This window comes from Lepus europaeus, chromosome 3 (assembly GCF_033115175.1).
Source record: "Lepus europaeus isolate LE1 chromosome 3, mLepTim1.pri, whole genome shotgun sequence".
NCBI lineage: Eukaryota > Metazoa > Chordata > Mammalia > Lagomorpha > Leporidae > Lepus > Lepus europaeus.
Genome location: NC_084829.1, coordinates 70602083 through 70614514, shown reverse-complemented (window position 1 = coordinate 70614514; position 12432 = coordinate 70602083). Strand labels below are relative to the sequence as shown.

Genomic DNA, 12432 nt, shown 5'->3' with positions numbered 1-12432 from the left:
AAGCTACCCAGACCTCAGCATCCGGCCTGCCCAAGGGAAGCCCTTCCTGGGCTGGATAAACGCCCAAAGGAAAAAGGACAGCACGTCAAAGGCACTGCGTGACACGGCTGGCTTTATTGGCTAACTCATGGTGTAACAGCAGTAGACCAGGCCCGCTGGTCTACAGACACAAACATCTTCACCAAGGGCGAGGCCGAGACCCCCCTCCCATTTCAGCTTTGCAAGGATGATCAGTCCTTTATTTTGGATAGCTTGAAATTCCATGGACCCAGAAACAACGAACCACCTGGAAAGGCGAAGCCACAAGATCCTCAAGGGAAATGGTCCCACTCGTGCTCACGGCCTTCGGGAGAGGTCTGGTGCTCCGCCTCGATCTTACGAATGTCCTCCTTGGTCAGCGGTTCACTGCGCACATGCTGCAACATCTCAAGGCCTGTGACGGGAGTGCCCAGAGGTGGTGAGGCAGGGAACCCAGAGCAGGCCAGAACCCACCCGAGGACATCGCAGGGCTGGATGTCACCCCAACTCAGGCCTTCCCAGGTGTCTCGTTCCCACCTCCCCACTGCCTTCTCCTCCCTCACTGACTTCTGGCCACAGAAATGGCGAAGGTTCCTGTCCTGTGCTTTTCCAGGGACTCAGGAGAGTATCTGGATTCCCAGGCAATTCTCCCACAGATTTAGAACTACCCAGCGCTGTCAGGACCTGACTATGAAGCCGTCAGCCACAATTCCACCAGGCAGACCTACCTTCGGCCTGAAGGTCAGGATCGTCGATCCTCAGGCAACTCATCATGTACATCAGCCATCGTTGTGACCTAACAGGTCCGGTGATGATGATGCGAGTGTAGCTGCAGGCCACATAGTACCTGTCCAGTTGAATGAGGGTGTTACTGTGCTCCTCGATGCACCGGAGGTACTTGTCATCTTGGCCTGTGAGCAGGAGAGGTGGGGGACAGGACATGTGAACCACCAGCCCTTGGGGATGGAGAGGTGAACTTGGAGGTGGGAAGCTGGGACAATCGGGAGTCACAGAGGATGAAGAAGGCTGAGAACCCTGGGAGGGCTGGGAGTGAGGTGCAGACAAAGGTTACCTACCGAATATTTGCTCCACTTCTTCATCTTCAACGAGAAGGTTCACTGGGTTCTCAAAGTTCGCAGGTACCGTCCACCACGGCGTCACGATGGGAGCCCTCTGTCCTGTGCCCCGCATTGCTCCTACCTACTCAGAACAGAGTAGAAGCAGCCAATGGGTTGAAACAAAACTTGTAAAAGGGAAGAAGCACCCAGGACCTGTTATATAGACAAACACCTCACTCCCTTGACCCGCCCTAGGGAGGGTATCCAATCGCCAGAGCTCCTCTCCAAAAATCCTATCAAGTGATCTAATCTCGGCTTAGTCCTTTCACAGCCAACCAGGTGTTGGGTCAGCATTGCCTTTTCAGATGTCCAGGAAGCAAACATTTTCTTCTCTCTAATTTCTGAGGATTTTGGAGAGCCCCTCTTGGCTTAACGTGAACCAGGCCAGAGGTTGAAGAATGGAAGGTGCTGGAGCAAGACAACTCCAGAAGGGGCTCTCTAGATTCAGGAGCCAGGAGCCAGGTGCTTCTCCTGGTCTCCCATGTGGGTGCAGGGCCCAAGGACTTGGGCCATCCTCCACTGCCTTCCTGGGCCACAGCAGAGAGCTGGCCTGGAAGAGGAGCAACCGGGACTAGAACTGGCGCCCATTTAGAATGCCAGCGCTGCAGGCAGAGGATTAACCAAGTGAGCCACGGCGCCGGCCCCTGCTGAGAGAACCTTGACACTACTGCCTTACTCCAGGAACACTTGAGCAGAAGGGTAAGTAGAGCGGGGTTATCAAGGGCAGGCAGGGGTCACTGGAACTGTTTCTCGTGTTAGACTTTTGGACCTAGTTCTCGCTGAACCAAACACTTCTTCCTCAGATGTTTAGAAGTGTGGTTTCTTTCAAAAGAGTAAATTTCCAGATTTCTAACCATGCAGAGGGTATCTAAGGGGCTCCTGGGGGAAGGTGCTCTTATCTACTGATGAGAAAGCTAGGCACACAAATCCTGTCTCCTTGTATCTTGGATCAGGCCCTGCCCTGAACTCCACCCTTACCCTGTAAAAGGATGAGGCCAGTCAGGGTGGGGCAGCTCTCTCTCATGAGGATGTCTGTAGTGACTTTTTGTCTTTCAAGAAATCCTGCTCTTCTGTTCACATCTACCTGGGTATCCCAGCTGTATCCTTTGAGATGTGAAGACAAGAACCTGGACTAGGCCTAGCTGGGAGTTTCTCTGAGGCCAGCCAGGGCTCATCATCCCCCACAATATAATTTGGGGACCCCATCCAAATAATGTATCTACTTATTCAAAACGATTTAAGTGCTTGCTTCATAACTGTAATTTAATCTGGTCTTTACCTGTAGTTAAATCCCCCTGGTTGAATGATTATTTGAAATGGTGACCAAGTCCTATCCTGACCTAATATAATTTTAGAAGATTTATTTACTTATTTGAAAGACAGAGTTAGAGATGGAGAGGCAGAGGCAGAGAGAGAATCTTCCATCTGCTGGCTCACTCACTCCTCAAATGGCTGTAATAGCCAGGGCTGAGCCAGCCCAAAACCAGAGTTTCATCTGGGTCTCCCACATGGGTACAGGGGCCCAAGTACTTGGGCCATCCTCCACTGCTTTCTCAGGCACATTAGCAGAGAACTGGACCAGAAGTGGAGGAGGTGGGACTCGAACTGGTGACCACATGGAAGGCCGGTGCTCAGGCAGGGGCTTAGTCCACTATGCTGGACCTGACCAAATATTTTGTTATAAGAGAGCAAGCGAGAGAGAGGAAGAAATTTACCTTCAATCAGCTGATTCACTCACCAAAAGCCTACAGTAGCCAGGGCTGGGCCAACCCAAAGCCAGGAACCAGGAACTCCATCCAGGACTCCCATGTGGGTGGCAGGGACCCAAGTAACTTAAGCCATCATCTGCTGCAAGCCAGGTACATTAGCAGGGAAGCTGGACTGGAAGCAGAGGCAAGACCCAGTCCCAGGCACTCCAGTATGGGACGCAGGTATCCCAACCATGGCATAACCCACTGCTGATGCCTCCCCTAATTGACTTTACTTTTTTTTTTTTTTTTTGACAGGCAGAGTGGACAGTGAGAGAGAGACAGAGAGAAAGGTCTTCCTTTTGCCCTTGGTTCACCCTCCAATGGCCGCCACGGTAGCGCGCTGCGGCCGGCGCACCGCACTGATCCGATGGCAGGAGCCAGGTGCTTCTCCTGGTCTCCCATGGGGTGCAGGGCCCAAGGACTTGGGCCATCCTCCACTGCACTCCCTGGCCACAGCAGAGAGCTGGCCTGGAAGAGGGGCAACCGGGACAGGATCGGTGCCCCGACCGGGACTAGAACCCGGTGTGCCGGCACCGCAAGGTGGAGGATTAGCCTGTTGAGCCACGGCGCCGGCCTTGACTTTACTTTTAATGTTGACCTTGATCATCTGGCTGAGGCAATCCTTGTCAGGTTTTTATGTGACAAACTTAAATATCTCTCCCCTTTCCATGGTGTGTTCTTTCGAAGGAAGTCACAATGTACAGCTTATACCTAATGATGAGACCAGGAGGTATGCTCCACCTCCATGGGGACAGAGTATCTACATAAATTACTTGGAATTCTTCTGTATGGAAAATTGGTCTGTTCTCCCTCATTTATATGATTTTATATACATACTCACACCACATAAAATCTTAGTATGGACTCATATCTTTCTAATCTTTTCAAAGAAATCAGCTTTTGGTTTTGTTCTATTTTGTTTTTCTTTTCCCCTTGGCTTCTGCTCTATTTTATTTCTTTTTCAGTTTTGCTTTAGTATTTTTTTTTTTTTTTTTTTTTTTACAGAGTGGACAGTGAAAGAGAGAGAGAGAAAGAGAAAGGTCTTCCTTTTTCTGTTGGTTCACCCCCCAATAGCTGCTGCGGCTGGCGCACTGCGCTGATCCGAAGCCAGGAGCCAGGTGCTTCTCCTGGTCTCCCATGCGGGTGCAGGGCCCAAGGACTTGGGCCATCCTCCACTGCCTTCCCGGGCCATAGCAGAGAGCTGGCCTGGAAGAGGGGCAACCGGGACAGAATCCGGCGCTCCGACCGGGACTAGAACCCGGTGTGCCGGCGCCGCAGGTGGAGGGTTAGCCTATTGAGCCTCAGCGCCGGCCAGTATTATTCTTTGTTCTCTAATTGTTGGAGTTAAGAATTGACCTGTGTTTCCATTCTTCCAGCTGATAGGTGCAGAACAGGTTCGCTCCCCACCCCATCCACTCGGTCAGGTCCCTCTGGTGCCCATTTAGCAGTCCCATCTGCGTGTTCAGACTTCAAACCCGTGTGTCTGCTGCTCCTGACCTCCTCTCCTATGAGGATTGTTTCCATTCCCTTGTGTCCTAAATTTGCCACTCTCAATGTTCATAGGGCTTGTTTTGCCACAGAAAGACAGCGTGACTTTTTATTTTTCTTTTCAAGTCTGGGCAAGGGGCCTACAAGCCCTGTCAAACACCACTTGACCCTGCTGATTTGGCCTCTTTCATGCCATGATTTATTTTCCATTATTTTAAAGATAATTGTGGCATTTCCAACTATGGCCGGCTCCTAATTCCAGGAACTATTCTCAGTGTTAGCCACCAGATGGAGCTCAGTCTCACCTTAGTTCCATTCCCAGCTAGCTCTTTTATTTTTCATTTTAATCAGCATGTAATCAATGCACATATTTATGGGATACAGTGTGATACTTCAACATCTGCATACAATATGCACTGATCAAATCAGGGTAATTAGGATATCCATCTCCTTATCACTTCTTTGTTTGGAGGCTTTGAGCTCCTCTTAGTTCTTCATAAAAAATCATAGGCATTGTGAACTATAGTCACCTTACTATACCAAGGAACAGAATTCCTCCTACAAAACTATTTTGGTATCAGTCAGTTTTTAAAAAACTTTTATTTAATAAATATAAATTTCCAAAGTACACCTTTTGAATTATAGCAGCTTTTCCCCCCATAACCTCCCTCCCACCCGCAACCATCCCATCTCCCTCTCCCTCTCCTATCCCATTCTTCATCAAGATTCATTTTCAATTATCTTTATATACAGAAGATCAACTTGGTATATACTAAGTAGAGATTTCAACAGACTGCACCCACACAGACACACAAAGTATAGAGTACTGTTTGGGTAGTAGTTTTACCATTAATTCTCATAGTACAACACATTAAGGACAGAGATCCTACATGGGGAGTAGGTGTACAGTGACTCCCGTTGTTGATTTAACAATTGACACTCTTGTTTATGACGTCAGTAATCACCCGAGACTCTTGTCATGAGCTGCCAAAGCTATGGAAGCCTCTTGAATTCACAAACTCTGACCTTATTTAGACAGATATCAGCCAGTTTTTTGAGAGAGAAATGGAAAATCTTTTTGCCTCAATTTTTAAGCTGGTTTCCAAAGTACTTCAAATTTTTAAAACTCACTGTAGATAATCATGTTCAAAAAGGGGGAGGGAAAAAAACTGCTAGGTTTATACACATGGTTCAGCAAAACTGCTTACTCATCCGAGTAGCCAGTGATAGCTATATCCACTCCTGCCTCACCTCCCAGCCAGACCAGGAGAATACATCAGGGATTAAGAGATACTGTTCCCGGCTGCCGTGGCTCAATAGGCTAATCCTCCGCCTTGCAGCGCCTGCACACCGGGTTCTAGTCCCGGTCAGGGCGCCGGATTCTGTCCCGGTTGCTCCTCTTCCAGGCCAGCTCTCTGCTATGGCCCAGGAAGGCAGTGGAGGATGGCCCAAGTGCTTGGGCCCTGCATCCCATGGGAGACCAGGAGAAGCACTTGGCTCCTGGCTTCAGATCAGCGCGGTGCGCCAGCCGCGGCAGCCATTGGAGGGTGAACCAACGGCAAAGGAAGACCTTTCTTTCTGTCTCTCTCTCTTACTGTCCACTCTGCCTGTCCAAAAAAAAAAATAAATAAATAAAATAAATAAATAAATAAATAAAAATACTGTTCCCTGCCTGGTCTTAACTCAATGTTTTCTTCTAAGCTGTAAAGGAAAAATTCAGAATACTGACAGAAATATATCAAAGGAGATTTCCAAACATAATATTACTAATTATTACTCATATTGATTTCTCAGTTCCTGTTCTTTTAAGATTTATTTTATTTATTCAAAAGGAAGAGTGACAGAGAGAGAAGAGAGAGAGATATCTTACATCCACTGGTTCACTCTCCAGATGGCCGCAATGGCTGGGGCTGGTCCAGACTGAAGCCAGGAGCCTGAAACTCCACCCGGGTCTCCCACGTGGGTGCACAGGTTGAGGCGCTTGGACCATCTGCTGCTTTCTCAGGCACATTAGCAGGGAGCTGGATCAGAAGTGGAGCAGCCAGGACTTGAACTGGTGCTCTGATATGGAATGCCTGTGTAGCAAGCAGTAACTTAACCTGCTGTCTACAACGCCAACTCCTAAGGTCCTGCTCTTGCGGACTTCCTTCCCTGAACTGTGGGAAGGAGAAGCTGATGATGGAGAGGACTGTTCCCTCATTTATAGCTGAGATGACAGGCAGCAGTCACACAATAAACTTTCCACTTACCAGTTAAACTCTTCCTTTTTTTTTTTTTTTTTTGGACAGGCAGAGTGGACAGTGAGAGAGACAGAGAGAAAGGTCTTCCTTTTTGCCGTTGGTTCACCCTCCAATGGCCGCTGCAGCTGGCGCATCTCACTGATCCGAAGCCAGGAGCCAGGTGCTTCTCCTGGTCTCCCATGGGGTGCAGGGCCCAAGGACTTGGGCCATCCTTCACTGCACTCCCGGGCCACAGCAGAGAGCTGGCCTGGAAGAGGGGCAACCGGGATAGAATCCAGTGCCCCAACTGGGATTAGAACCCAGTGTGCTGCCGCCGCAAGGCGGAGGATTAGCCTGTTAAGCCACGGCGCTGGCCCAAAACTCTTCCATTTTCTTAAGAAAATCACTAGGTGGGCACGCAGAATTTCTCATGACAAAGATAGAAATATTTTAAAGACATAAATATGTTGAAGAACCAGGTGGTGCTTTCAACTTCCCACTTGCCCTCCACCCTCCCATTCCCACTGGCTGCAACTTGTCTAAACGCTCTTCTAAGCATTGCTCAGCAAAAATCTTGATTTCCTAGGCCTTGTTAGTGCTGTCTTATCAAGCCTGTCTTGGTCTCAGACAAAGGGCAAAAAATCTCAGGTGATGTGGCGAGCTTTGGCATGTCTCTCTCAACACCCTTCAAGAATGAGCTCCCAGCTATGATGGGAGAACTTGAGGCAGAAAGTACTGAGCAGCTGTCGATTAAGAGAGCTGCCTCTCCAAGGGCGTGTCCCTTCCCAACGCATCCGACATCCAATGCCTGATCCATGTGGAGCTCGAAGGCCTGGAATCCATTCGACAGCTCAGGACGAATTATTAATATTGTTAAAACCTTCATCACTGGTGAATCTGGGTAGTGTACCAATGAGAAGACACACAACAACAGAATTGGGTGGCTATTTCTAAGCTTGGTTGACGCATTAATGTAGAACAGTAATTCCAAAACTTTAGAGAGGAAGTACTCCCAAGAGAAAGAACTTCAGACAGTGCACTTGGCGACCCACTACGTAGAAGATGACCCAGGTTAACAGACAGACTCATAGGCAGTGGTGAATGGTATGACTGGCTGGTCAGGAACCCGGAGGAATAAAGATTACAAGCTTGGCAACAGGCAAGTGTAATAATGCATCTTGGGGCCAGTGCTGTGGTGTAGCGGGTTAAGCTGCCATCTGCAGCACTGGCATCCCATATGGGCACTGGTTTGAACCCTACTGTCCACTCTCTGCCTCTCTCTGATTCTCAAATAAATGAAATAAAAAATGAATTTCAGACAGGTGATAAATTAAATGCAAAACAACAAAGTTTCTAGATGACAAATGGGGCCCTTAGATCTCAAGGAAAAAATACATTTATTTAATAGGACACACACAAAAAAATCAAGCATGAAAGAACAACTTGTAGATGAAAAGACATTAAAATTTAAAGCACTTCCAAATGATACTATTAAGAAACTGATAAAGGCAAGCCACAGAACGTAAAGATATTTACAACACATGACAGTATTTCAAAATGATTGTAGGAAAGATTTTTCTAAAAAAAATTGATTTGTAAGGCAGAGTGACAGAGAAATAGGAAGAGATAAGAGATCTTCTATCCACTGGTTTACTCTCCAAATGGCTGCAAACAGCCAGGGCTAGGTCAGTCTAAAGCCAAGAGTCAGGAACTCCATCCAGGTCTCCAAAGAGGATGGCAGGGACCCAAGCACTTGGACTACTGCTGTGTTCCCATGCACAGCAGGGAGCTGGGTTGGAAGCAGAGCAGCTGGAACCAAAACCAGTGTTTATATGGAATGCCAGCATCACAGGTGGCAGCTTAACCCACTGCACCACAACACCAGCCCTCTTAAAACAACAACAACAACATATTTATTTATTTAAAATTCAGAGTTTCAGAGAGAGGGAGAGACAGAAACAGGGATAGAAAGATCTTCCATCTGCTGGTTCACTTCCTAAATGGCTACAATGGCCAGGATTGGGCCAGGCCCAAGTCAAGAACCTAAAACTCCAGCTAGGTTTCCCATGTAGGTGCAGGGTCCCAAGGACTTCTGCTTTCCCAGGTGCATTAGTAGGGACCTGGACAGGAAGTGGAGCAGCTAGGACATGAACCAGTGTCCTTATGGGATGCTGGCCTTGCAAGCTATGGCTTAACCCACTGTGCCAAAACACCAGCCCCTAAAAAATCTTTAACATTTAAGAGAATCTACCATATTAGTCATGATTTTACAAATTTTATTCAATATACATAATTAAAAAATCTTCACAGGGGTGGACATTTGGCACAGCAGTTAAAATACCACTTGGAATGTCTTGGATCGAGTCCCACTTCTGCTTCCAATCCAGCTTCCTGCTAATGTATATGCTGGGAAGTAGCAGATGATGCCAAGTGCTTAGGTGACTGTACCCCAACATTGAGACTCCTGGCTTTAGACTGGTCTTTGTTGTCTCTTTGCCTTTCAAATTATATATAAATTATATATTTATGTATATTTTATATAAAATGTATTAAATATTTATTTTAATTTGAGCAAATTCTCCAAGTTTTGGTTTATTAGGCAAGAAAGTTAATATACAAGTTCTTAAATGTTTTTTACTTAAGAAATGTAATTAGTAGTCATAGAATGGGGGCCTGGTAAGCTGCTGCCTGCTATGTGGGCATCCCATATAGGCACTGGTTGGAGTCCATGCTACTCCACTTCCGATCCAGCTCCCTGCTAATGCACCTGGAAAAACAGAAGATGATTCAAATGCTTGAGCCCCTGCATGCACGTAGGAGATCCAGATGTTGTTCCAGGCTCCTGGGTTCAGCCTGGCCTTGCCCTGGCCATTGCAGCCATTTGAGGAGTGAACCAGGGGATGGAAACTATCTGGCACTCTGCCATACACATAAAAAATATTTTTTTTAAAGTCACAGATTAAGTAACCTGACATCAGACAATATACAAGCAAGAGTACTTTCAGCCTCTATACAACCCCCTGAATCCTCACACTCCCTGCCTCCTTTTACTGATGCTCCTCCTACCAAAGCTGCTCACATCTCAACAAAAATTCCATCCAGGAGCTTCACTTCTACTTGGTGGAAAAAAAGCCCGTTAGGCATATTGCACATGCATCTCACTGAAATTCCTCAACTCGTCCAGCCTAGCTTCTGAGACCCTCACTGAAGGCGGCCGTGGGGCTGCTCCTGCTGAGGCCAGCGCTGAGCCACACCGCCCTCATCTGTCTGGACTGTGGGGCCCTGCCCGCCCCTGTCAACTGACAGCTCTCTGCTCTTGCCGGAGGAGACAGGAGAGCATGGATCCAAGGGGGCGGGTTGGGGGTGGAGTGGGGGCGGGACCGCAGATTCCTCCAGGGAAGTTTCACCCCCCCCCCCACAATACTGTCAGAAGCCCTCTAACCCCCACAATTAAAAATTTCTCTTTCTCATCTTCCACGGTAAGGAACACTATTCCACACGCAAACCACACTAAAATTGTTTATTATAAAACCATTAAAACGTCATTTAAAAGCTCGATTTTGCAATAACTGAAACCACGACAGAATTAAGAACACTCGCCCCACACCTATCTCCATCCCCACCCCTTCACAGCACAATCGGAACTGGAGCCTTGGGTCGGAACCTCCAGGCAGGAGTCCACCCGCAGGTAACGCCGTTCCTGTTCCAGGTTTCCGCACAGGGCAAGCGCGTGGTCTGGGTCACGGGTTCCGGACAGGCGCCAGCCTTAAATGAAGCGCCTGGAGGCCCACACGGAACCTTGCAGGCCCTTGGCCCACGCTCTGGCTAAAAAGAAAGCAGCTGGTCAGGCGCGTGCTTGTGGAGGTGCCTGGAGGGCGGCGCATTCCAAACCCACGTGCATCAGCATCACCTGGACCGAGGGCGTGTAGAAACACGGGCTCCGTGGGGCCGGGCTAGGCAGAAGGCTCTGCATTTTTAACAAGTTCCCAGGTGATGCTGATGCTGCTGGCCAGGCTCTCGCTTTAAAACCCACGGCCTGGTGTGCAGGCCCACGAAGGGATTTGGTGGAAGACGGCTCCCCAGAGGGGATGCTCTGGAACCCAGGGGGACACATACCCTCGGGTCTAGCCAGCGTCCCCTTTCCCAGCTGCATCTTGTGCTCCTTGCCCCCCAGGCATTTTTAGATCTGGCAACGATTTTCAGACCTACTCACAGCCTTCAGCCTGAAGAATTGGGGTGAGTCCGGGAAGCGAGGACAGAGGGTTCCTGCTCAGGGCCCCTGGAGCCGCTCACCTCGATTTCTGCGGATCCGAAGCTGGAAAGATGCTGACACGATCAGGAGCAACGCAAGGGTCTGTAGGAAGGGTCGCCCGTAAATGAAGATCAGGACTCCACCCAGCGGGTCCAGTTCGATATTGAGTAAGACGATGCAGGTCCTCTGGAAGGCCGCCAGCATCTCGCCTTTTATGCCTGGGTGGGGAAGGGAACGCTAAGCCGCGGGCGGGGAGGCAGGCAGGGGCCGACACAAGGCACGGGGACACCCAGCTTTGGGTCCACCAGGCTGGGACCAAATGTGGAACCTGCGATTTCAAAAAGCGCCCAGGGGTCTTGGATTTAGGCGCCCCTCGGGAGGAGAGGTAGGCACTGGACCCGACGTGGCAAACGGGGCCTGCGAGGGCCGGAGCTGCGACTCCCTCACCAAACAACGCTGCGAAGATCCAGGACTCGACGTAAACGACTTGCGGCAAGTGCTGGACCCCCAGTAGCCAAACCAGCCGTGGGGCACGGCCACGCCCAGCGGGCCGCTGGGGACCTCCGGACAGCATCCAGCCGCCGCCGGCCAGGCGCAGGGAGAGGGCAGGACAGGGGCCGCGGCCCGGCGCCCTCTTACACGCCGCTCGGGTCCGCCCCTTCCGCGCTCGGTTTCGCTATGCTCTCCGCCAGTTTTATAGCTCTGGGATGCTCTCCGTCTCCACTCCTACCCTTCGTTAGCCCTCTCTGAGGCCTAAGGACCCTGGAGCAGACTCCCCCAGGTCGCCAGGCTCGGCACCATTTCGGGGGTCTCGGGCCGGGGACCTGTGAGTGCCAAGGAGAGGGAACGTGGAGGTAGAAGTGAGCGGGAGAAAAACGGAACTCATGTCTTCCCTGAGTATTCCTCCATCCCCAGAGCCTCCACGCCCTCTGGAAGGCCCCTTTCCCTGCTAGTCCGTGTTCTCCCCACCTCTTGGTAGCTGCACCTGCTCTCCTGCGGCAACCGGCGCCCTTGGGCACAGGCTGCGGGAGGGACTGGTGTCCTGCCTGCACTCAGCGAGCTGCCGGCTTAAATCGTGAACGCGCTCGCCGAGGTGGAGGCTCCTGAGACCTGAACCAAGTGTTTTGGAGAACAGGTAAATTGCATTTGGGCTCCAGGGTCTTTGGCACCAAGAAGGAAGCCGTTCCTAAAATGCTGGTATTTTGCGGGCTTGAACTCTGCTGAGCGTAGCGAACAAGCAGGTATCCAGAGGCGGGTAAACCCGGACCATGACAGCTCGGATCAGTGCATGCCTAAGAGGGGCCCCAGCCCCTGGTGCTTTGGATCCACCTCAGGATTTAGCTTCATCTCACTGATCTGGGTAAAGGAATAAACTGATGCCTTTTATGGCCAATGGCTATTTATGTCTCCAGAGCCTGCAGCTCCTGACTTGCAACCCTAAATGTGGGTGGCTTTGCCGGCAGGTGTGTTGGAGGTGCCTAAACAGCCTTCACAACAGACCCGACAGGGCCAGGTACCAGTATTTACATGGGAACACACTGGAGAAGGTAGTACGTGGGATGGTACCAGGCAGGCCTTGGTTGCAG

At 50.0% G+C, this 12432-nt stretch overlaps 1 protein-coding gene across 1 annotated transcript; it reads right to left on the bottom strand.

Annotated features, from left to right (window-relative positions):
- Nucleotides 1-311: 311 nt before the first annotated feature.
- Nucleotides 312-1209, bottom strand: LOC133756571 (putative KHDC1-like protein). The gene is made up of 3 exons (XM_062187223.1): nt 1095-1209; nt 747-929; nt 312-433 (listed from the first exon to the last, which is right to left on the bottom strand). Exons 1-3 carry the CDS (start codon nt 1207-1209, stop codon nt 312-314), a joined length of 420 nt encoding a protein of 139 aa, XP_062043207.1.
- Nucleotides 1210-12432: the final 11223 nt, after the last annotated feature.